The following is a 26,911-nucleotide window of genomic DNA, read 5'->3' as shown; positions in this document are numbered from 1 at the left end:
GCTGCCCAGAGAAGTTGTGGCTGCCCCATCCCTGGAGGTGTTCAAGGCCAGGCTGGATGAGGCTTTGAGCAGCCTGGTCTAGTGGGAGGTGTCCCTGCCCATGGCAAGGGGGTGGAACTTGATGATCTTTAATGGCCCTTCCACCTCTAACCGTTCTATGATTTTATGATTCTATGATTTAGGTGCACAGTATTAACCAGCAATAGTTTCTTTCATTTGCTATTCTTTTTCTAACTCTTAAAACTCTATTAACAGTTTTACTGAGTTTATGTTATTAGAGTAGTAGGCACACTTGTTTCTAGATGTCCTGAGTGGTAATAATTAATTTAGGGCTCATCTTTGCTTAAGTTTAGTCAGGGTTATTTTTTCCCCGTGTGCATCATCTTGCATTTCTTTTCATGAGATCTTGTCTGCCACTTCACTCAACCCACTCGGTACTGGCAGTTTTAGAGTTCTTCCACGCCTGTTTTAGATGTGACCATTCTGAATGATAAAAATTCTCCATTATGGAAATTCACAGTTCATTTCTTCCTTTGTTCCTTAGCTTTTACCTAATTAATCCCCTATGAAAGTAGCTCCTTCTTATTCCTTCATAGTAAGTATTTCACCACAAAAGGCTCTTAAAAATTAAAAATTTTCTAACATGTTTATATTTTCATGAACAACCTGTATATCGGATAACATGCATCCCTTAGAAGCACTCGTGCTTGTAAATAAATCTTTAAATAAATCCTCCCCTCCCAAGGCAGCAGCAGGGACCACGGTGGCCAGGATAATGTGGCTTAGGAGGAGACTTCGGTAGAGCTCCACTGGGGAGAGCAAGCAGAGACTAGAAACTCCTCGGGATGTTACTGGGAGAGAAGGAGCCAGGAGATAAACTTCTCATATTATCTAGAAATGCACAGAAACCAGCTTCTGCTGAATTGCTGTGAGTTTCATTAGTAATTCACTGGATTTGCCCATAAAACCCTGGTATAGCTACCACTGATCTCCTGTGCAGACTCTGATAGAGACGCAGGGTCCTTCTGCAAAAGTTTTCCGCACCCCACTCTGCAGCAAGATCGTACAGCAACACATTGCACCAATATGACCTACGAAAAGGAGCATTAAATCCTCAGAAAACGTATTGCAGTAGAAAGGGTACCTTGACAGACACGAGCGTTGTTCTGAAGGTCACCAATGTTGATCCTTCCATAGCACGGCAGGACAAAGGGAGTGCAGTGCTACCAAAACATCCAGAGTAGATACCTTCCTCAGGAAGGTAAAGGCCATTAGGCTTAAGAGGAAGAAAAAAAGAATACAAAGTTCCTCCTCTTTCTCCTTCCCTTCCTTTTTCTCAGGATTTGGAGCAGCATCGGACTCTCGTGCCTCTCCCACCTCCAGCTTTGAGTTTAGCAGACATCTCAAACATGCAGACATCTGCTCGATTCACTTGTCAGGTGCGAGAAGTCCAAAAAAAATTGTTCTGGCAAATTAATAGGATTTCCCACCCACACCCCTCACTACTGAAATGATGTCTCTACTTAATTATTTAGGCTGGAAAAAACATGGGGTTTAGGGTTAGCGATGGCAAGCATGGGAATTTTAGCTGTGGCATCTCGGCCATAATACTTCCCCTTCTTTCTTCCTACTAAATTTCTTGCTCTTTCATATAAGGCAGTCTCATTTTCCCATCTCCACTGACGTGTAGTACAGACATGGCAATTTCAGACAGATCTTTTATTACATATACCAGAAACAGGCACATTTTAGCTTAACTGGTTCTTTGTGATGCTTTAAGAATTTATTTGATGCAAAAGGCTCTCTGTGAATGTAAACCGTTTCAGTGTCAAGTTACGCTTTTATTTGTTTACTTACCGATATGCAGGTGTGGGAGTTATACATCTCCATAGAGGGCAAAATAAAGTCTTAAACAAAGTGGGGCTATTCATATGTAAGATATATTAAACCATAGAAAGGTTCAGACATTGTGACATAAATTAGGTGCTCATTTCCTAAGCAGCAAGACGTTTCTGAAGTACACTAGTTGCGTCCATATTACTAAAGCCATAATTTGATTTATATTCTTACCTGAACTATAGTGGTAAAGAAGCACACAGTTTGATTATGGCTTGCAATTCAGAGTACTCACTTATATTTTTAGTTCTCAGACAATTACTTTTTAACACTGTAAACAACACTTGCATCCCTACTAGAAACAAAAGTCACTTTGAGGTATGTGTATTGTGACTTTGCATGAGATGTGCAATCTGTGTTTGTCACCATCACTGCAGGGAATGTTTATCAGAGGGCCCAGAAATGTGCTCTGCGGTGATGAAGGATTCTGAACACATTGATAGCATTGATAGCCTGGATATTTCAAAAAAAATCATTTTTTTCACGTTTTCCAAGTTGTCATTAGATATTAAAATTTTGAAAATACATATTATTTTTTTAAAAAGAAACACAACTGTTTTTAAACACCCCTTGCAGGCGGATAGCAGGGCTGAGCAGCTTTGTGCTAAGTTTGCCAAGACTGAAGTGTGGGATTGGTGAGGGTTAGTCAGGCACCATTAGGATATTAATAGAATATATAGTCAAATTTAATTGTGGTAAGCATATTTATGAGTAGTAGAGAGACAGAAAAATAGCATGCTCTTTGGGGAGCCTAGATAGAGAGAAGAGTCAGCTATAGTATATGCATTTAGTTAAAAACCAGAGGAGAACAGGGAAGAAACACTGGGAGAAAGATCAAGAGTAGTATTTAGAAAATTCAATGGGAAATGAGGGAAAAGACAGAGCAAGAGAATGGAAGGAGTACACAGAAAGGCGGAGAAACGCAGAGACGAGCAAAAGGAGAAGCAAAGTTGATCTGTAATGTTTTGAGAATGGGAGGGGGGGCGTCTATTTGATGTAGTAAATGTGTCTATGCACTCATAATTAACTGTAAATTCATGCTGGCATGTATCTAATTAGAAAGCTGCACATCTCAATAAATCTTCAGTATGATTTCTATTTATCAATTAACATATTTGAATGGAGGAGGAGAACAATTTAGTGAAGCCTGGGCATTTTCAGTAATAACATCTATTTGTAAATAAAATAAATCATGCTTGTAGTGCCTCTATCGCAACGTACAAATAAAGAAATTCTGTAAACAAGGGGGTGGGAGGCAATTTATGACTACTACTTATTGTGCAAATTTATCCCCTTCACTGTTTTAATGCCTTATTGTTCTCCTGATCTGTTTATTATCTTGTTACATGCCAGGTTTGCAAACTAGCTGAACCATAAACTGATTTTAGACTTCATATGTATATGCCATGTATATATGAACATCTGGATTCTACATTCCTAGTGAAATCTGTGCTATGTTAATGCAAATGACATTGTGTAAGAATTTAGATTCTTGTAAGTTTATATGCAAGCTGTTTTTTTAATTAGTATAGAACTTCCTTCCAAATGAACTCATTTTCTTTTGCTTGTCGACATCACCGTTTGTTTCAGCATACGTTAACTGTGACTATTGTTCCTTGTGTAGCTGTACCCCATAAAATAGGGCGGATAATTGATGGAAGTCCTGCCGATCGCTGTGCGAAACTTAAAGTTGGAGACCGGATCTTAGCTGTGAATGGCCAGTCTATTATTAACATGCCTCATGCAGATATTGTGAAGCTAATTAAAGATGCAGGTCTCAGCGTAACTCTTCGCATCATTCCTCAGGAGGGTAAGTCAATGGCCCTTAAAAACAGGAAGAAAATTTTAAGTAGCCTCCAATTAGCGTGAATTATGTCACCGCTTGAAAGAACATCTTTTGTTTCACTTTCTCAGCTGTAACGTACAGCACACCAAAATTACAGCCTTAGAACTAGCTGGAATAATATCTGAATTCTTGAAAAGGTTGCTGGTTATGAAAAGGGTATTTAAAGCAAACCTGGAGAAACCTGAGAGGGAGCTGAGTAATGGCGAGTCAGTTTTAATGTCATTTGGAAGAATTGTCTTCAACATGGAAAAGCGCCCTACAAGACAGCCAGGTTTTGAGTTCATTTCCTTATATCCTGCTATAAACCAAACCAAAGTTTGGCAAAGGAAGTCACGACGACTGCAATGGCTGCCACCAGGCGTGTTCAGCTGCCTGTGACAAAGTGACTTGAGTTCAGATTTGGTAGTTTCCTCTATGTATATCACTATAAATGCACAAGGCAGGAAAGAACTGAACCCTAAATTATCTCATTTGTAATGTGAGGGTAAGGGGACAGACTCATTATTCTGGTCATTACTCCACAGCTAATCAGTGAAATTCTTTTGATGTTGGTTTCGTGGGTTTTGGGGTTGATTCCAGTGCTTTTTTTAGTTGAGCAATGTGCTGTGCTGGTGTATGAATTGCACTGTATTAATGAGACTGTGGCTTTATATCTCAGTAACAAATACCATTAGAGCTAGGAATGTCACACAGCAAGTAATGTAATTACTTAATGATCCATGCTCCAGTTAGACGACCTTCACCTTCTGCTGCCGCATCCAGCAACGGGACAAGGAAACAGTCTGACATTGGCCATGGCCCGCAACTGGGGGAACTTAACTGCTTTGTTAAATGAATTCCATGAAGGGAAAACCACAAACATACACAAGCTCAGAATTCACACCAAAGAGCTGCTGTATAATCACTGGAGGTCAGTTACGCAAGCATCTACAAACACGTGTCGTGCTGCATAGTCTGTGCAGCTTATTTAGGCCTCCCTGCTACCCAGATTAATTCACATTAGCAAATTGCTAATAGTTCGGTGTTAGAGATGGATACCTCAAATTAAAAAGAAAGCAGAGGTGCACTCGAGATGCAGTGCTACAAGGTGTTCTTGGGTGCTAGTGGTGAGAGATGATTTGTGCCCAAGGCATGGCTTCCCGGTGTGACTGTGTGACACTGGACACCTCATTTGCCTGCTGATATTAGCTTCCCACCTTATAAAATTAGGAAAAAATCTAATACCTCTGTAATGTACTTTCAGGTGAAAAATACCATATAAATGCAAAGCAGTTTTAGAAGCAGCTTATGATTTGACTAGTTCATCCATAGTTATGAGAGCAATGTAGAAATGAGGGGCAAGATTCCCAATCTTCTTCTCTGAAACTTTGCAACACAAAAGAGACTCACAGATGCAAAATGGGCAATTAAAGCCTTAAGCATAGTAATTACACAGAGGAGTATTGCTTATGCCTGCATGAGGAGTGCTTTAAGTGCAAATACACAAGCTTTTTTTGACAATTAAGCCTAAATTGAAAAGATTTTTAATAAAGTAGCCACAATTTTTAAGAGAATTCTAAGCATAAATTAAATAAGTAGAGATCCAGTAGAAATGTGCAGTCATAGGAGACAAACTCTCGTGTTAAAAAATAAAAAATAAAATCACTCACAATTCAAACTACATTCATAAATATAGATTCATATAAAACTAGGCAAGATCTGGATGGTGCGTAGCTGTTGCTGTCAGAGATGGTCAGCCACAGGCATGTCCATTCTGGATGCTTTTCACCACACCACGCTGGCCTCACTCATTCTGTTGCAAGCAGGAATAAAAAAATATAATCTCAACAGCCTTTGCTGTTGAGAATGCACGAGCAATTACTTCCGCAGTGCACTCTTCTCCGGTCGGTGGAGTCTCATTTGCTCTTCTTGATAGGGAAATGCCAAGCAGCATAACTGCCAGTGTGTCGGGAGAAGCACATTCGATAGGAGCTCAGTGCCAAATGTGTCTTCCCCCAAGCGCAGTGGGAAGCCTGACGGAAGACTGCCGTCCTTTATTTACCACAAGGCTACGAGGCCACATTTCCTACCACAACTTCTCTGTCTTTTTGAATTTTATGTTGTTTGGAAAGAAGGATTCTGGTTTTCTGCAGTGTTCCTCTGTGAAACCCTGGTCATTTGTCACCATGCAGTGAAATAAAACATCGGTTTAGCTGGTTAGTCAGAATTTATTGAGATTGGTTTTACTGTTCACAGTCCCCAAAGATTTTAAAAAGATAGGAAACTCTTGTTGAGCTCAAAGACAGCAGGAGCTAACACAAGCACACCAGTGTTTTAGCTTTTGTGATGACAGTCCGTCATCCCCTAACAGTGGTGAAAGCAACAAAATCGTTCATTCTCTCAAAATGAAAAGTTTTCAAATATCAGTATTTCTAGGCTTTAAAAGAAAACGTGAAACACAGAAGCCATTTGCCTTGTTCAATTGGGTTTTAAATAACGGAGGTGTCAACCGGAGCTATAGAAGTGACCAAGATTTCAGATCCCACAGACTATCAAAAGGAGCCCATTACGTCCAGATGTCTAAAAATCTAATTATAACCGAAGAGAGTAAAAGCGACAAAGCATAAATTTTCAGAGGTAGCGTGTGACCCGAAATGGTTATTGTCTACCTTTGCCCTTTACTAAATGCCGCGCTGTGGCAGGTCTTTAATCTCCGGCTTCCCCTTCCGCAGAGCTGAACAGCCCGGCCTCGGCGCCCAGCTCGGAGAAGCAGAGCCCCATGGCCCAGCAGCACAGCCCCATGGCCCAGCAGAGTCCCCTGGCCCAGCAGAGCCCCGTCGCCCAGCACAGCCCCGTCGCCCAGCCACCGCCCCCGCAGCCCCTCCAGCTGCAGGGACACGAAAACAGGTAAGAGCGTCTCCTCCAGCCCCTGCCTCCTGCGAGGACCTGGGGACACCCTTATGTTGGGTCTTCGTGCTGTTTGTAGCGGCTGTGAGCCATGGCTTGTGGGGCTCTGACAAGCCACGGTCCCGTGGTTGTGCTTGCGGAGCATGAATTGTGCATGCCAGGGTGGTCTGTAAGCCTTGGTCAGGTGTGAAACGCGCTATTACGAACAAAGGTTTAGCCAAACGTCCTCAAGCGTCCATCAGGATCGTATGTTTGCCGAGGAATTAAACACTGAAGTATTCCTTGCTAATAATTTCATTGCTAACATGCTTTCTTATGTCGCTACAATTTACAAAATATGGGTATATCAGTATCTGATCATGAGGTGGCGTTTCTTTTTCATTATCTTACATGTCTTTTTTTTGTTGTTTTTTTTTGTCTGTAACTGTTCTGAAGTCAGGAAGATATTTTTATCACAGGTTTTATCTATGGTGTATCATTTTCCAGCCAATTTATCGTGTGTAATTTATGCATATGCATTGACAAATTTGTCTGCGATGGAAATTAAATGGTAGAAATGGGGTTAGAAATTTTGTGACCAGCTGTATTAAAAGCTGTATATATAAAAAGCATGCTCAGTCTGTGGGATGAGACAACTTTCTGTGATCTTCAATCAACACTATTTAGTCTTTGAATTAATTTTTGGCATGTTAAATGAGGCTGATTACACTGACTGTCTTTATGCTAATGTTCAGTAACCAAGATACGTTGTCGAGACCCTTTTCCCCAAACAGTAGATGCTGGCTGAAGAACTGTAACTTTTTGCTTCTGGAGATACTCGAGTTCAGTTGTGATTTAGACACTATGCCCCCTAAGTCTCCTTGCTTGACAGATGCAGCACTTTCACTTGCCCGAAATGATTTTCCCTCAATTAGTCACTCTTGGCAAATTTCTTTGCCTTATATTTGGCTAAGTACTTTTTCCAAAACTGATTACCTCCTAGAAGACACATGTTTCTGACAAAATCCAATGCAAAGCTTTCACAAAAGTCTCTCTGCACAGTTGTAAATCAGAACTAAATGTCTGTTGAACTGAGAGTTTTCAGAGGGGACCAGTAAACTATATTGACTAATGTTCCAAAAAGAAAATTCTGTAATAGTTTTACTGAAAAGCATAAGCTTTTGGCCATGTCACCATTTACATATTCAGCAAAAATTACAGTGCCTCCGACTGTAAATAAAAGCATCATCTCTGGGATACAGCTGTGTTTGTATGTTGGGAACCTGCCTAAGGATGGCTCTTATTCCAGAAATAGGTCCATTATTGCTAGTTCATATGGTACCATTTTTCAGTAGATTTTGTAAGTCATATTAACACTTGTTTATATAGCCACATACATTGTTTCTGTATCAAAATCAAAATACCGTGAGATATTTAAAAGTCTTAGGAATATTAACTCATACTTTTCCTTCCAATATTAATAAGGCTCAGTATGACAGTAAGCTTGTTTGTTCTCCGTCTTCCTTTTACAGGATCACGATACTAAGAAAGTAAGAGGGTTGCATGCATACATGCAGGTCTTATTATAGATGCCATGTACAGGTTTTAAAAGACCGTGTGGCAGTAGGATATTTTCACCTTCTCATAAAAGTCAAAGGGAAATAGTTATGATATTTTGGTGTCTGGTTGGACATTTAGCTAATTAAAGCTAGTGTGTAGGAAGATTTGCCATAATGTTACTGTAACTGTTCTAATAAAGTAATGAAGTTTTGAAACATATCATATTTTGAAATGTTTACTTTATTTGTTTAGATTATATTTTCCTAGATGAGTTAACAAAATCAAGAACAATGCTTTCACTTATTCAGAATGTAATTTTTTTTTAATCCATAAGTACATTTCAAAATCCCCTTCATAGTTTATATGTGTCCATGTTTCTGCATGTGTACATGTACATACATGGCCACTTGGTTGACTGAAAACTTCTGGACCATTGTTAAAGCCGAGTTTGAAATGTATATTCCCTGTATAGGAAAAAAAAGTTTCCTTCAGCACCTAGGGGAGAGTAAAAACATACACTATTTGAAAATGTTTGTTAAATCTACCTCAAAACACTATTTAACTTGCTAAATTACCTTGCTAAAAAGGTTCGGGACTTCCTTTGCGCCCATTCCGCAGCTCACCTGGCCGAGATACGGAGGTTTGCAGGAAGAAATATTCCTTACTTCACCCTGAAGTGTGGAATGCCATATGCACTGATTTCCGTGAGGGGAGGGAGCCACTCATTCCCAGCTGGGTAAATTAACTAACTAGTCGTTGTACTACAGAAAGCCACATTTTCTTTGAAATGTTAGGACTCATCTTCCTGTAACCAGTTACCAATTAAAGCAATATTTTACTTGTTATTAATTCCTCGTTAAACAAATTTGGTTTCCTTTCACCCTGTGTAATGTCTGTGCCTAGCTACTGATAGGACCTGCTACGGGCTTGTAGCCAGATAGTATTATAGGGAGTGTGTAATAATACACACTATATTAACAGATGCTATTGCAAAGAAAACCTTTCATTTAAAGATATCAGCTAGTACAAAGAATGCATCCTTTTTTAACCTTAAGAAGCTCACAGTAATAATAGTTTACGTCAATAAAACAGAAGGGCTATAAATGCCTGCACTAATGTTTCATTTACTCTATACAAATCTGACTTCTGGAAAAAAGCACTTTGCTGTGTAGTGAGCACTGGGGGTGTTTTCACATGCAGTTTCATCTTCCAAGTAGGCAAGATAAGTGGGAATCGAGATGTTTTTTTCCTGTTCCCGTCCCTCTGAGCCTAATCCTGATCTCACTGATATGAGCTGGAAAATCGCACAGTATGACCTGAGGGAAAATTGCTTGTGTCTGTGTTTCAAAAGCTCTTACTCTTTTCGGATGCCTCGACTATTTACCCTTGAAAGTTTTGCTTCCCTGTGAAAATTTGTTTTATGCAATTTTGCAGTGAGGCATTTTGCTTTCGCTCCTCAATATTGCTTGTAATGCGCGTTCGTACTGTTTTGCCACCTTCTGAAGCGAAGCCATTTTCCCTTTTTTCAGTTATAGGTCAGAAGTAAAAGCCAGACAAGATGTGAAACCTGATATCCGGCAACCTCCATTTACAGACTACAGGCAGTCCTCAACGGACTACCGACAGCCTCCGCTGGACTACAGGCATCCCCCGGTGATGGATTACCAGCAGCCACCACCTCTCGACTACAGGCAGCCGCCCCTGATGGATTACAGGCAGCACTCGCCGGACACCAGGCAGTACCCTCTGTCAGAGTACAGGCAGCCCCAGGTACGCACCGAAATCCTCACAGTGCTCCTAAACAGAAAACGTTAGGTCTGTAGGGAGAGATCATGTCTCTTGGTAAAAAAGGATGACATTATAGAAGAGAAAGGCGCCTTTATTGGTTTTACTCTGAGTTACTGTTTCTCTGTAGAGGAAATGACTTCAAAACCATTAATATTAATGAAAAACTATGTGATCTGTCAAATAATGCTACATTTAGAATTGTGCCACTATAATGTTGAATAGATTATATTTTCAAGGTGCTGGAGAGTTAAAACCAAAGTTTTAAAGCCTGTACATCAGCAGATGAATTTTTTGTTCCTAGGAAGACAACAGAGTCATCAAACAGTGGATATACTTAAGTGGGACTGCATTTCTACAGCATTGTTGAAAATTAAGATTTTATCTAATCTAAATAAATAAATAAATAAATGTGAATCCTGACTGATATCATTACATTTCTGTTGGTAATAGCCTGGATGAGGAGAAACTACCTTGTGCAATTAGTTTCTTTGGCCTTAGGTGTGATCTTACAAGTTCAAAGAAATAAACGTTAGATGAAGAGTTATGCTTCCTTGGACAAGGCTCTGCTGAAGAAAAATATTTACTGGCAGCTGTGAAGGTTTGAGGATTTAGCCCAAAGCTCAGAATTTCAAAAAAATCCTCCTTTCTCCTTACAGAAAGGCAGAAAAAAAAAGAGATCAGAAAAATGTTAAATAAAAGAATGTAAACTTCTGGACACAGTATGCTGGAACCATATATAGATGGTTTCTATGTCCATATTTTCACATAAACCATGTCAATGAAAATATCCAAATTCTTAAATGGCATCCAGAGAACCCTCTAAAAATTTTAGGATTTCAGTATCCAAATAGCAGATCGCTATCCCCATGTGCATACTCTATAAGATGATGCTTAGCATCTAGACAGATGCTTAGGCTGCCTGTTTCTCACCACCTCCAGTTTGATTGTCTACCCACTGGTCTACACAACCCAAACTTGCTCTCATTTTCCTCCTGCTGCCATGGATCTTGCAGTCCTGGGTGCCAATGGATCAGAAGCAACAGAGCAAGTTCCCACCCCGACCCCTCTACAGGGCTGATAGTTAGGGTCCACCAAGGAAAAACTGGAAAGATGAATCTCAGTCTCTGCAGGACACAGAAAGAGTGAAACTCAAATCTCCCTCTTCCCACCTTCTCCACAAGGCATGTTTTAACCGAAGTGATGAGAGTTGCTGTACTTTGTGAGTCCGTGCAGTCCAGCCTGCTGATCATGTTAAGCTCTGCTGGGAATCTAGGAGTTGCTACTCCTACTCATTTTTAGTTGTGATGATGTTTGTCACTTGCCAAAGCAGCACTTCTGCATAGACATAAATGCTTACATTCGGGTGCCGTGAAAGTGTTGAGAGTGAATATGGAAACCATCTAGAGAGCTTTTGGTACTTGGCAACTGCTGGAAGACGCCCTTTCAGGGTGGTTTAGGCTTAGGCATTTACATTTTGCTGCAGTCTCTTTTCAGAAATGGCCAAAGGCTGTCAGCACAGAAGTATACTTTGAAGGTCCCTTTGTTCATGTCAATTGGATAGATGCACTTTTGAAGAGATATATTTTAAAGTTTTCTTGAATGTAAACCATGACGTTCATATGGTTAATTGTCTTTCATGTTGTATTTGTCTATACAGGACTTTGATTATTTCACCGTTGATTTGGAGAAAGGAGCCAAAGGGTTTGGGTTTAGTATTCGAGGAGGAAGGGAGTACAAAATGGATTTGTATGTGTTGAGGTTAGCGGAGGATGGACCAGCAATAAGGAATGGAAGGATGAGGGTAAGTAAAACTCATTGTAACATTTTTTTTCAACATTTACAGATCTGTTTGGTAATAGGGTCAAAGAGAAAGCAGTTTTTTCATCTCTGATCAGGGTTTAAAGAACCGATGCCAAATAGCTTTTATAACATAAACTTGTTCTGTAGGACTTCAAGAAATCAGTTGAAACATAGTAGGTCTGTGTAGTTTTGTTGCGGAATAAATGTATTACTTCTTGTTGATAACAGCTTTACTGTGTTATACATTTTTCTCCTTATTATTTCACTCATATCTAAACAACTGAAAAATCTCTGACAAAAAGTTTGATGTTTCTTTGATAATAACATCAGCATAATTAACAGTTATGTCTCTAATCACAAAAGCAAAGTGATAGCTATATGACACTTAGTGGATAACTATGAAACCTAAGACCTGGACTGTGTTATTTTACTAATTTAATGAAGTTGCCTTCATAGTGTATACGAAGTTTCTTTATTAATACTATACAGTCTTGTTTGTAGGGATCATTTTTCACTGTTTTTCTGCATAGGTCTTAGTGCATTTGAGTCCTGTATTGGCAGAAATCATAATAACATGCAAATACTTAATCTAAAAGCATTCACTTAAGAAATTCCATGATAAAAAAAATACATGTTCTGTATAGGAAAAATAACCCAATCAAAAATAGATGCTTTAAATCTGTCTAGTTGTTCTAGAGAGGAGGTATAAACTCATCAAGGGTTGCTGATTCCTTGCAGAATAGTGAGTACACAAAAAGGAGGAGAGAACATAGGTGAAAGAGACTACCAAGAGTCAACATAAAAAATTGTTTATGTATCTAATTAGTGCAGCCTTGTTGAATATTTAATTATAAAGATGGACAATGGAAATTGTGTTCTGTACGGTAGTAGCAGCATATTTTGCAAATGTCATCATTGCAACACAGATTCTGTTTCACAACCCTATCATCAAATTTGGCTTCATAACTGAATGAGAATTGTCATCGGTCTAAATACACAGTCAGAGACTTTCTGTATATAACTCAGGAGTTTTACTGTGCTTCAAATCACTCTTAACTTGCCCACTTCGTAGACTTGTAGAAGCCAGTTAGTCCTCAGTCGTACCATAGGGTGCAAACCCCCGGCACTGGAGCTTGCATGAGGGAGCAATGGCAGAAGCAGTTGCCGTGACGAGGAAGCCGGGCAGGCAACTGATAACTGAGAAATACTCCCACAATATTTGTTGAGTGAAATATAGGTGAATATATAAATTTCTAGCTGCAACTAGAACTTTAACTTACAGATATCTTCTCTGGTGAGCGTTTTCATTCTTTCCTTTACTGTAGCACAGTCAGTTGCTCTTAACAAAAAGCCATAAGCAAGATTTTCATTACCAGCCATAATGTGATTAAAGATGGGGGAAAAGCTGTGCTTTTAATAAAGTCTGGCATCACACACTACAGAAGAACAATGCCTTGGGAGAGGGTTCGTTTCAAATAATAACCTGTATTAGGCAAAATAACCTATTAAAATCTGTGCAGCATTTGAACAAACTAGTACCACAAAATAAAGTTGGAGAATCCACTCTGTGAAAAGCCTAAGTATAAAGTGTGTGTAACACAAATACATAGATTTTTTTCAATTTCCTTAACGAAAAGTCCTGTATCTTATAATGAAAAATGTTAATATATTTTCTAAAATAACTTACTTTAAAGCTTTTTTTGTTGATGTGGCCACAATACGCAGCCAAGTGTTATTCTGGCCCGATAGTTGTAATTGTTTTTTTGTCTCCCCTTTAAAAGCATCATTCTTTGGAATGAGTTTTACCCTCCAGCCTTGTCACTGATTCTTGTGTTGTACGCTCCTGTTTAACAGAAATTTTAATCTGACAGTGACAAATGCGTCTGGAACTTGCAAGACTTTTCTCTCCAGTGACCTGTAACTGATGGACAGCAGAAGCTCAAGAAACAGCTTCTTCAAAACAAAAATAGAAAAACAAAACAAAAAGTAATATTTGCCGAAAGGAACAGAGTATACAGGAAGATGAGGAAAGGAAGCAGAGTTCTGTACCCATACCTCCTTTCCTAAATTTACATGCACTGTTAATAATGCAGGCTCATTCCCATTTCCTGGCTGGGACCACCAGCCTGCTTACTGCAGTTCTGTGTCTCTGTTTCACAGATGCATCTCTATAGCAAAACACGCAAAAATCTCCTCAGTGCCTCTCGCTTCACATGCCATTGTCTTTAAAGATCCGATTCTCTGATCCGAGGCTTTCAGCACTGGGGACAGTAAACCGTGCTATGTGGTAGGATCTTAGCAGGAGCATTTTCCAACTAATAGTTCTTCTCATGACCTACTTATCTTCAGTATTGTTCTGCTTCCTCTTTCCTCCTGCTTGAACAGCCTTCTTTGATTTAACTGAAGCCTTACAGAAAAAGATGAAGCAGATAACACAAGGTGCAGATCATGCTTATAGAAAGAAATAATACACATAACTTCACCATTATTCCCACTCACCAAGCCAAGAAAAGAAAAATTAAACCACCTAAGCTGTTGAAAAAAATAGGTGATATAATGAAACATGAAAAGCACTGGTAAAGGCACATTCATATTGATATAAATCTCCCTACTTTGCTGAAATAATTAAAAGAATATAAAATACTTTAAAGTAACGGAGCTACATCTATACTAGTGGGTTTATAAATTTGTACAATCGAAGCAATGCAAGCTCTAACTGAAGACAACTCCAGAAAGGCAAGTCAAAGTCTGCATGTTGTACTCTTAGTGGGCACTGCAAAGCCGTAGTGATGGGGTGAGCCCAACAGCTATATTTCACTTGGGCACTTGTTAAAAAATCTGCAAGTCTATCAGCACACATTCAAAAGATTCTGAGGTCTAAATACATGTAAAAGGGTTATGCGTTATCGATGCAGAGTATAAATTTAAAGAAGTAAAAGCTAAGATTATAAGAAATCAGATGTAAATAAAGAACCAGTATGGAACTATCTCTTGTAAAAGAACATAGAGTAGATCCGTTACTGAGGAAGATAAGTATGAATGGAATACAATATACCGGTAACAGAAACAAAGAGAAATCTAACAAAAAGGCAATGATGAAACAACATGAAGAAAGTGGCACCAAAATCGCGGTGTCTTTGTGACACTTTCAGTTTGATCTTCAGGCTTTTATGAACTCCAGTGAAGCTTGGGAACAGATGAGAGAAGAGACTCCATAGACTGAGCAGGGAAAGCACTGGCCCTGCCAAAACTGTCTGTATTTGAAAAGGCTGGTGGAAGAGGGAAAAAGGTTTAATGAAGTTTGTTATCACATCGCTATTTAGAATCAGAAGTCCTGGTCTTCCTTCCCACTGGGAACGGCATGCTAGGCACTTTGTGTTTTTATTGGAAACAAATCCACTGAGGAACACTCCATTTTAGTATTGCAAGATCTAAAATAGTCTTTAATTGCCCTTCATGACTGATGGAGTTGTCTACTTTGATTTTCTGTGGAATTGTTCTGGGAACCAGAAAGGTGGAAGACCTGTGAGTTCATGTCATACAGAGTTCATGAGTCTTACCAGCATATTGCTTTTTTATTCAACAATCTTTTTTTGCCAGCCTATATAGACACGACATTCTGTCTTAAGGTTCTACAAATTATTTCCTTAAAAACAGTTTTAAAACTTTCACAGGATTATTACACTGTTTTTAGTCAAAGTACTTGTACATGCACTGAGACTTTTATTTGAGCTCATAGACTCTCCTTCTGGAGAAGCCCAAGCATACATCCCAGTTTAACTTGGATTCATCTGTCAATAGGTATGGGAAGGGAATGTCCCTTAAAGGACCCAGAAGTCTACAGGAAAAAATGTTTCTTCACATGCTTTCTTGGCCTGCATTGTTGGTAAACTATTCTCAACGAGTGTTGGAAAGCCACAGCCATAATTGTGTTAATTTCATATAAAACCATATGTCAGGTCATATACCACAATTAACTTTGGCAAGATTTTACTGAAATTCATGGATAAGGCATATGGAGATTCCTCACAGAAGACCTCTGTAGGGGGAGACCTCATCGCTACACTGGAAGTAAATACAGGCCCCTCTTAACTCTGACAGCTGAGCAGAGAGCAAGCTACAGTCCTGAATTCTGAAAAGCCTCCACAGCAAAGATTTACAGAACTTGAAACATGGGACTCAAAATACTTCCAGTAAATTTTGTGAATTTTCACAAAGAGCAAGATATCTTACAAATTAGGAGTAATAAAGAAAAGTTTAATTAGACCTAAGGAAAAGACTACAAAAGAAAACATGACTATGCAACACCTTAAATGGCAGATGGACTCGGTGAAAGTTCTGAGTTCTAAAAGTTTATCTCCATCCTCCTTTCTTCTTCAGGATGAGGGAATACCATAAATATAATACTGTGTCCACACCATGGCAAAAAAGGACTGAATAGGACCATGTCTGTGCACCGTAAGACAAGGATGCATTAAAAGAACCACGAGAAAAGTTTAGAGAATTGTTAGTGCATTTGATACATTATCCTGAACTGACAGAGGTCTTAGCACATCAGGACTCCATTTCTCAAGTAACCTAACATCAGGGAAAAAAATGGAAACTAGTTGGTGATGGCAATGTTGAAAAATAAAGATGCAAGGCCTAGTCTCAGAGTAGGGCAAGACTACGGTGTGCACGCCATCAGTGACAGCAGTATTGAGTTGAATCAGTCCCCAGAGATGGGGGACGTAACACAGCCAATGTGGAGCACAGTCCTCCCAGCCTTTGAAGATTCAAATGCTACTGGCAACAATTTTACAGGTCTATTTAGATAAGGGTCACGATAACACATATTTTTCTTCTTATCTCATGTGGAGGACAATGATCGTCAGATCTCTGCTTGCAGATCTCTATCCCTTCCTGCTTTAGAGATGAGGAGCTACTGACTGCTCTCAGGAGAATTGTTAAGGATGGCCGCAGTGTTTGCTATTCATGTGAGATATGGCCAACAGATCTCTTATTGCTTTGAATGATATCTGCTGCAGCCAGCATGCTTATTGAAACCAGCATCGAATAAAGAGCCTGTGGCTGAGGGCTGCAAAGATACAGAGTATCTTGCACAAATGGGTTTATTGAATGTGAAATTCATGAAGAATGAGGGCAAAATGTGCTTTTTTGTACACAATGTGCATCTGTGTCATTTTGTCACTTTGCGAGTTACATCCTTTTTTTCACATCTTCCACGAAAGTCATACTTCTCATCTCTGACATTTCTAGTTTTATTGCCTTGTCAACTCATTTTTCTCAGTCCGCATACACAGTTAGCCCTGTCTCTAGCTTCCACATATCTCCCAATACTAAATTATTTTTCTTATTGTTTTGTAGATTTTTCTTATGCATTTGCAGAACAGACATCTGAAATCCAGGCACTGCAGAATTTTATATCTTTCGTGCTTTGCAGTCCTTCTTTCACTCGTCAATCTCTGTTGTTTGTTTGCTTGTTTGTTTGTTTGCAGCTTTTCCTGCTGTCTGCGCCCCTCTTGTTTCAGCTGTACGCAGCTGGAGATAAAAATAGGCACAAGGGACAGGAATCTCCTACAGAGTCAATTGTGAGCTTCTGTGTTGACCTTGCACGGAATCTGTGTGGCCGTGCTTGGTCTGTTCTAGCTGGCCGAGTGAGCGCAGTGAGACTCACAACAGTAACCAACCTATACTGTGGGCTCACAGCATTCTGCAAACCAGCACAATTTGTGTATTGCGTCCTTTCCCTGTGATAAGAGTTCACACCAACCTTATTTGTGGTTACTCAGGAAACTTCAGCCACCTACACCAAAAATTATTCCTAGCAAAAAGGGAGAATTCAGTATTCAAGAGCCAAGGGTCAATAAAGGTAGGCAGACAAGAGGGACCCTGTCTCTCATTTGGAAGGAAACAGAACTGAAGTTTCAGATCATGGAAGGCATTTGAAACTGCTGTCAAAACCCATGTATGAGCATTTGACATCATTCAAAACTGACATTTCCCTCTTTGTAAGCATCCCAAATACAACATCAGGCAACTACTTCTCTTTTTTTCCTTCTGACAACATTACTTGTACATCCTTGTTTGCAATAAGAGGGACAGAGTGCCTATGAAACTCATAACCTGACATAAAAGCCCTCTCTTGAGCCATAGGAGACATAATTTTAAGTCCCTTTGAAAAGCCTAGAGGCCAAGCTTCTAAACAGTAGAGTGTCATGTAAGAGTTGGCTATTGCTAACTATGTCTCCCAGAAGAAATCAATTAGGATCAAGACTAACTCTGCAGGGTTCTCAAAGAAATAGGCAGTATGTAGGCAGTTATCTATCTGGGCTCTGTAAAATATAACAGTGGAGTTTAACAAGGGAATATAAATCTATCTCTCTGGAGCAGGACACTCCTGAGCGTCTCAAGTCAGGCACCCAGAAACCACTTGAGCTATTCTGGGTTCAGTGGATAGAGCTGAAAAGCGGGCAAAGTTTAGAGTAGCTTTAGTTAATTATGTCCCTACAGTGTATTGAAAGGCTTTTATACCACGCAAAGCAGAAGTCTTTTTCTTCTGTGTTGATTGTGGGTTTTTTCCATTTCAGCTTTTTTGAGTGCTTGTTGTTACACACATTTTGTTTGGTTTTCATCTAGTCACTTTATCACTGTATCCATTTTTAGCAGACCTTGATTTCTAAGTTTTTAAAAGATCAAAGTCATCCGTTTCCACCAATTAAGGAATCAGTCCCTGTCTGAGGCTTGAACATAACACAGCTTCCACAGGCACTTCTTCTAAGCCCATATCATCATGTGTAAAGTATCATCATTCTTTTTAAAATGTATTTTTAGTAGCTGTTGCCTTGCAGCTCAGAGAAGACAAAATCCAAGCAGAAATAACTGGGTTACCATGTATACTGTTTTATGAGATTGCCATTCTAGGGTCAAATTTTGTACCAGAAATCACATACAGTTCCCGTAGCTTCACACACAGGTACCTTCCCCTAATCTTTGTGATTCTGCTGTCCACGCACTACTGCTACATTGCTGCAGTCCTCCAGAACAGAGTCTCAGCAGGTTTATCTCAGCTTTTTGTAGTCCTATTGCCAAAGGAAAGGGGTAAATATGAAAAAGTGCTGATCGTCAACAGAACTGATTGGTTCCTATGAGAGACCATCCAATCAAAGCTGAAAAGGAAGAATGAACGATTTCTTGCTCTACAGCAAATGGAAATCTTCAAGGGCATGTTGTTGTGCACACCCCACAATTTGCACGGGCTCCTCACTGGTATAGAGCCTCCCCTAGATTTCTTGTTAACAAAGAACAGAGCATCTGTTTGGGATGCTCCATCATCGATTAACCCCACATCAAAGGGTTATTTCTTACATTCTGTAGTGGAATTCACCGGAGGTTGCAGTCAGTAAGTACAGCAAGCAAGAAGTAGCTCGGCTCAGCTTGACAGTGATTAGAGCAAAAAGTATTAAAAATAGGAGGCAAGTTGTCACACTGTAGAGGTAGTAGATGACAGATGCAACATTTCTTTACACAATCAAGAAAGCTGCAGCAAGGAAATGGGATCAGTCATGACCTTTTTATGAACATTTAGGGCAATGACTGTATCCAAAAATAAACCAGGGGTTGGCCAGCGTAATCTTCAATTTTTGCCATAGCAAAAACTTTGGATCCTATTTTGGATCATAAAGAAAGTCGAAGAATTTGAGATATCAACTCATGCAAATATCCAGGTCTTAAGAGGCAGTGAAGTCATATGTTCAGAATATTGGAGAAAAGTAGATATTGCTGTTGGAAAGCCTCTTGCAACTTTACTGTAGTCACAGCCAGCATAAAAGTGGAAGGAGCAGCAGTAGGTCCTAAGAGCCAAAAAGATCTTCCACGGGCAGTGTGCTGAGAGCAGTAGGGAGTCAGCTGCTGCACTCTTACCATGAGTGAGGGCTTGAGAAGGCCATCAGAAACCCCACTGAAAAGTCACTAATATTTAGATATAAAATATTGACCTTATGCCCACACAAAAGGGATAGAAAAACACTCCAGGAGCATATAGTGCTCCACTAGCCCCTGTTTGACGAAGGTCTTGTGCACACATCTGGAAGACAAATGCCTACAGAGTGATAAATGTCAGTTAAGTAGCCGTTCTTTTCTACATAAGTAGCACTTACTCTTAAAACCTCCGGAATACCTGGCTTACTTTATGCTGTAATATAAATCTTACCTTCATAGTAAGCATTCAGTGAGTGTCAACACAGTCATTACAATGGAGCACAAAGACAAAGATATTCTTAGTCCCATCCGGTTATTCTGTGATTTGTGATCCATCTGAACAGTACAGGAAGATGTTAGCTATGCTTTCCCACCAAATTGCATGTCCCTTTGGGGTAATCTCATTCACACGCCAATTCCCCACTACATACATCACTGTCCAATCTCACTTGTAGTAAGACTGGGTGTGATTGATCTGAACTCTGGGAATTCAGCTGGGATGCTCGAGCGTGCGAGCTGTATGCCAGCCTGTGGCAAGATGCCGGGTTAGTGTAATTGGCAGAACTCAGGGAAGAATATATTGACATGCAGACACAAAGCTGATCAACATTCTTGTATCTGCACAACAAAGAAATGCAAACTGAGCTCCTCGGGGATCCTGAATATATTTTGACAGTATAAAAGCTTAATAAATCGAGAGGGAATTAACTGTAGGTGAACTATTATTCAGCATTTCTCCAAAATGCTATGTGTGTTTTTTAGAATTTGTTTGCAGAAAGGTAAAGAGAAAGAATATTCCTCTCACATATGTAATTAACATCATTCTTTTTAAAATGTACTCACTTTGATACATTCAAAGCATCCTTGTAACTCTGTGCCTAATAGCAAAATCCTTCGAGACAGCTATGGAAAAGAAAGAGTTAACAATCTTGTTAAAAATGGGTTAGTATGAAATTTTAAGAATAAAATACTTAGTTGTCAGGCAGGTACCATATTTGAATCTGTATTTCATGGAAGATCTCTAAAGATTTTCGGGCCTAAAAAATTAAGTAGCCCTTAAAAAATTAAGAATCGAGTGTTAGAAAAAAATAAACACACCAAATAATGCTGCTCTGGTAACTGAAACACTTTGTCCAGCGAAAGGAATGAGAGAGGCAGACTCTCTTCTGTGTTTTCCCAAACCGCCACAAGTAGAAACAGGGAGAGATCACCTATGAAGGTAAAAGGATACAAATATTAGACCCATTCCTATGGCGCACCCAGCCCAATATCCTCACTCCAACAAGGACAAATAGAGGATGCTTAGGAAAGGAACACAGGACAAGTTTGCAATGATTCTTCACTGGGTATAACAAGATCCAAGCCCCTGGCAATCAGCAGTTTACATATTTCTTTTAAGCTAGAATTTTCACATTTAGTATCTTGGACCATTTTTTTAACCGTTTGTTTGAATTTGTTCATGCTTTTGAGATTCCTGATTTACTATATCAATGGATTCCAAAGCTAAAGACTTGCATTGTTTGAAAAAAAGCTCCTTTTTTCGTTTGCAGCTACAACATAATAATCTCGTGATTGCTTCCTTATTCTCCATAGCATTCCTTATTCTATTGACCTACATCATATCCACCTGAAGCTTACCAGTCTATTTCATCTTGCCTCGTAAGGGAGCTGATCTTTACCCCTGACCAGCCCCACTGGCCTCCTCCGAACCATTTCTCCATCCATCACATTCATTTGGAGGTGGAAGCACCACAACGATCTGCAGTTTTCAAGATACTGGTGCTCCTAAATTACATAAAGATAGTTTCTCTTTTGTACTCTATTCTTTCCCTAATAATTAATATTCTGTTTGCTTTTTTGACTGGGCTGACATTTTCAGCGAGCTAACCGCAAGGACTATGAGATCTGTCTCTTCAGGACTAATGGTTTATTTAGAGTGATGGTGTATGTAATTTTCCCCATGTACTGTACTTAGCATTTAGCACTTACCGCCACTGAATTTCACCTGCTGCTTTAACACACAGTATTGTGCTATCTTTTTACAGCTTTTAATGTTAAATTTAGGTTTGATGATCATGCATGGTATTGTGTTGCCTGCAAATCTTATCACCCCAGTCTTCCACCTCTTCACCATGCCATTTACAAATATGCAGAACAGAATAATCACTATGGTAAGGTCTTTTGATTGTAAAAATTGACCACGTACATAAAGCAATTTTTTCCTCAAATTTAATCTCTTACCTACAAGACCCTATTCTTTCTCATCCCACAGCCGAGCCTATACTGAAGGCTTTCCTGTTAAAAGCTTTCTGAAAATGTCAGTATACTAACCAGATCACATTTGTCTATATAGCCATTGGCAGCTCCAGTGACCTGCAATAGATCTGTGAGGAATGGCTTCCCTCCACAATAGCCACACTGACCCTTCCCCACTATATCATCATTATCCGTCTGCCAACTAACCCTCGCCATCCTTATTGCTTCCTTCCGTTGCTCAACTGAACATGAGACTCGCTTGGTTACTTTCCGGGATTGTCCTTAAAGACTGGTGTCACTCCTGCCACTTCCCATTCTTCTGCTGCTCAGCAATTTACTGATTCAGGCAGTAGATTCCACCGCGTAGCTACTAGTTCAGCAGCTTTAGAGTGGAGAATGAAAGCCATCTACTTCTGGTGCTTTCTTACTATCTGTTTCATCAGTTTGTTATAAAATCTTCGCCACTGACCCTGCCATTGGAGTCAGTTCCTCAGACTCACCCCTGTGGCGAGCAGACTCTCTGCAGGAGTTTTGCTGCCCTCCTCTTTAGTAAACATCGATGCAAAGAATCCGTTTATTTCCTGCGGTCTTTTCTACCTCGCAGCCAAACTATCTTTTTAGATCTTGGTTCTCTGACAGGCTCTGCACCTCTGGTATGTTCGAAAGTATATTCTTAGCTCCTATATTTCAGCATTTTTCCTCCTCAAAATCTTTTAGCAGTTTTATGTTTAACTTGTCAGAGTTTATGTTCTTTTCTGTTTTCCTGTGTGGATGCGACTTTGGACAAAGCAGTATCCGTGAAGATCTATGCCTAGGCTTCTGTGTAGGATCTATAAAATTGACTTGTCAAGTTTTGAATTTGCTTTCCTTTTGCATAATGGGAACTGGCTGAGACCATCAAGAAGATACCAGAAAATTTTCTTCTTCCTTTTTAACAGTTTTTACTGGTTCCTATCAATGATTGCAGTGGTTAAATAGATAGTATGTGCTATTAGTATTACATTAGGCCACAATGAGTCATCCTAGCTCTCTTTTAAAAAAGTAATGGTATATCAATTAACTCCAGTAAGATAATGAATTTTCCTTTTCTCTTTCACACCTTTAATTCATGTATACGTGGATTATTTTGCAGCAATGCTGCAGAAGGCATCAAGTCTGCTGTAGTACCAGAAGTCCACTTTGCTCTCTTGTCAGCCACCCACCACTGCAAACTCCATTTCTTTCTCCTGCGCTTGGTCATGCACGTTTTCCACTTTCCAACTCTCTTTTTGTAATAGCGCTTCTAAAGTTTCTCCATCTCTCAGGAAAAGGTGAAAAGAAAAAAAGCTAGAACACCTGCTGAGGGGTGGTGTGAAAGCCATTCCGTGCTCTTCTCCAGCTCAGTCCTTGTCCTGTGGCCCTTCTCCTCCCCGTGTTCTGCAGGAACAAGGAGCGAGGCGTTCCCAGGGGTAAGAAGCTGCAGCTGCTTGAACAGCTGGTTGGCCACAGAAAAAAAAGTTTGTGACTCTAAACTTTCATGGGTGGTTGCTTCAAAAGTGGCATGGGCTATGTTAGTGTAATTCCTCCAAAGAGAAATGCCGTGTCTCTCACTGAGACATCCAAGCTCACATACCCAAAATCCACTGGAAGGAGTCTGAGACTAGAAATATCCCATAGCTTTGCTCACGCCTCATGTTAGACCTAGGATTTCCAGGCAGTACAGATGCTCTGCCGTAAGGAAATATGCACAGAAGATATTCAGCCCGTGCCTAATTCCAGGCAACAATATTAGGGCTTGACAGGACTTGGAAATTCACCAAAATAGATATTCTGGAGTTGCTGTTCAGTCTCTAAGTACAGACAATCTCTCAGCCTTTTGGACTCATTAACAATAACAACAGCAACAAATAATATGCAAAAAATGTTTCAGTTATAAAAATAGAATGCCCATATAAAAGGAATTAAGTGCAATTAGTCTCTTTCCTGAGGTTTAATTATAGAACGCATTAATAAAATGACAGATAGCAATGCCCTCTGCACAAATCATTTGAGGCGGCTTTTATCATTAGATTTCCTCATTTAACATAGAATGAAAATGTGCATACACAATTAATTCCATTTCATGCAAGCGGGAACTATACACCTGCTTAGAGACCGTTCCTTACGCGCTGGCAGAGGCAAACGTACACAAGGCTACCATCAGTAGTTTAACAGTACATCTGAGCAAGGAAAAACCTCCTTGATACATTAAAGCTATATGTATTTCCTTCTGATTTAGCCTGCTTCTGAAATTCTGTTTATATGTATGGTTGGGTTTTTTTAACAAGACATGTAATAATTACTATAAAATATGGCCAGAAAAAAGACTCCACAGCTCAACTCACATGTACTAGAGGCACTCTAATGATTTGGAGAAGCTTTACAATTTTCTTTCTAATTAACCCATCAATAGTGATGTCACTTAAACACTCCTTAGGAATATTATCTTCTCATTATTGCCAGAAAACACGCTGCACAATTTTATAGCTCAGTTGTTCTTACGCATGGATGGAGCGTCTGAATTAACTTGAACTGAAACAGATTTTTATAGGAGACATTTCCCATACACACAAACTACTTTCATAATTACATTTAAATCATTAATATTCAACTTTAAAAACATTAAGGAGGGGGGAAGCATTCCATGTTTACTTTGTGCTGGCACATTGTAAGAATATAATAGAGGAGCATCCTCTTTATCAAATGCCCTTGGGTCAGGAGGACAACCTGTGGGTTTGGGTAGGCATTTATCCCAAACAGCATGGAAATTCAACCTGTAGAAAGAAAGAAACACAATTTGAAATCAATGTGTGTAAAAATGCCAGATTCATAGGTGCAAAGAGCATGTTTCTTCAGATTATTCTGAAGGCATGTTCTGAAGGTACAGCTCAGGCAGCAGCCATGCAAGCTTCCCACGCCGGCTGGCCAACGCACTTCAACCTCGCGCTGGTGGGACCCTCTGAAGGGTGTGGAGGCTGATCACTCTGGCTTTGTAGTCTTTGACGAAGACAGGAAGGTTACAAATCAGAGCCAATGCCAGTTCGGGGGGGTGTCCCGTGATGCAGGGCCTGCCTGTTGGGAGTGGGAAGGGGTCTGTGAGCTCGGTTCGCATGACTGGCTACCAAACAGCTTCCAGCCTTGCCAAGGGATGCATTCATTGCAGCTCCGCGCACGGACCCCGTGTAACGGCACCTTCCAATTAAAGTGTATTCCAAAGAGCCAAAGGCAGTCTGTGGCTTTGTGAGATTAAAATATTGGATTTCAAGGGCGGTGCTCTCAAACGTTTTCCCTGCTATTTGTGGATTTAAAACTTGGTCATTAGGATGCGTGCATCCTCTCAGGCTGTCAGGCAAAAATTGTACCTGAATGGCGTGGGAGTTGGAGGTATTATTTTAGGGATGGTTAGCTCTCCAGATGTGGGGAATTGTTTTTCCTGTTAATTTCTTGACAAAAATGAAATCCATGAAGTGTAAAATGACAGAGGACCTAAATGCCATGCAAAATGATAATGTTGCTACATTGAAGTTTATCTTTTAAAATATTCTGGTGTTTCAGCTGAAAAGCTTTATATCTCCACAGAAGACAGCTTGATGGAATGCCTCTTAAAAATAATGATCTGATATTCAAACGTGTCACTTTCCATGAGCGGAGAAAATGCCACAGGGTCATACCCAATAAAACATTTAGACACTCAAAGCTTGATGCTGCAACACCTGTTAGGTGGCTGGTGTCCCGCTAGATGCAGAAGGAAGATTTAAGGTGTCAGAACGATATCTAAGCAGTCTGCAAGGAAAATATAAAAGTTAACAGGAAAAGGTAACATAAATATATTAGAAGAAATATGAAGAATAAGAAAAAAGAGTTCCATTGCTTGCTGAGAATGTGAAGAGGGCCGAAATATTCAGTGCTGCTCTGTTTCAGTCTTCACTAAGGTGTTCAGAAGGACCATAAACTTCAACAAAGAGAAATTAGTATAAATCAGAATAAGGAGAAAACTGCTTAAAGCATACTTAGATTCAAGTTAACTGAACCTGATGATGTTCGCGTGTGCTCAATGACTAAGAGAAAGTAATTTCTAGACAATTAGAAATTATGTCCAAGAATTCACTGGGGACAAGAAGGTTAGTAGCAGACTAGAGAAAGGAAAACATATTCCCTGTTCTTAAAGTCAAATAATAGAGAAAAGTTCCTTTAACTTTCAGTCTCAGAAATAATCTGTGACAAGTTATCAAAAAATTGAAAAAATCCACCAACATGTAAATTGTGGAAAGCAAATCTTGTTCATATCAGTCTAATTTTCATGTCTTATTTCTGATTTTTGTTTTGATGTCTTTGTGGGAAAAGGGGAAGGAGAATGTACAAGGTATTTCTTTTCACCTTTCAACACCATTTTGTATGAATTTCACAGAAACAGGATGAGGAAATAGACTTCAGGTGGAATCACTGTAATGTGGTTTGTGAAAATAACCCCTCTCAGAGGCTGAATGGTTTGACCCTGAACAGTAATTACAAGCGTGAAAATACAAATGCGGTTCTGAGGGGTCTGGGATGAAACCAGCTCAATTCAATAATTTTATTAATAATTGGAGACCTATTGATAAATAAGAAAATTAGATTTGCTAATGTCAAGATGCCACTATTCATAGAGTGTTTAAAAGGACTTTGAGGCGCTGGATTAGATTTTAAAATTAAAATTTCATACTAAAGCAGTCAATCTGATAAAATTCACCAAGGTGCACAGGTGTAGGGCAGAGAAATCAGATGCACAATGTAAAATGGGGAATAAGTGTCTAGACAGTACTGCTGGGGATAATCTTGGAATCCAAGCTAACCGTGAGTCGCAAATCTGGTGCGTTACAAAAAGGCAAAGGTCTAATTCTGAGAACTTTATTAATAGGTGTT

General features: G+C 39.6%; 1 protein-coding gene across 8 annotated transcripts in view; it reads left to right on the top strand.

Moving 5' to 3' along the window:
- MAGI2 (membrane associated guanylate kinase, WW and PDZ domain containing 2) overlaps positions 1-26,911 on the top strand; it is a 757,062-nt gene that overhangs the window by 702,829 nt on the left and 27,322 nt on the right. For all 8 annotated transcript variants that reach the window (XM_054216495.1, XM_054216512.1, XM_054216480.1 and 5 more), the window contains 4 exons: positions 3,521-3,706; positions 6,454-6,628; positions 9,697-9,937; positions 11,613-11,756. In XM_054216495.1, the coding sequence (XP_054072470.1) occupies positions 3,521-3,706; positions 6,454-6,628; positions 9,697-9,937; positions 11,613-11,756 (746 nt within the window). The remainder of the gene's footprint in view (positions 1-3,520; positions 3,707-6,453; positions 6,629-9,696; positions 9,938-11,612; positions 11,757-26,911) is intronic.

Source organism: Rissa tridactyla, chromosome 1, assembly GCF_028500815.1.
Source record: "Rissa tridactyla isolate bRisTri1 chromosome 1, bRisTri1.patW.cur.20221130, whole genome shotgun sequence".
Lineage (NCBI taxonomy): Eukaryota > Metazoa > Chordata > Aves > Charadriiformes > Laridae > Rissa > Rissa tridactyla.
The sequence above is the reverse complement of the archived record's forward strand: the minus strand, read 5'-3'. Positions and strand labels throughout refer to the sequence as shown.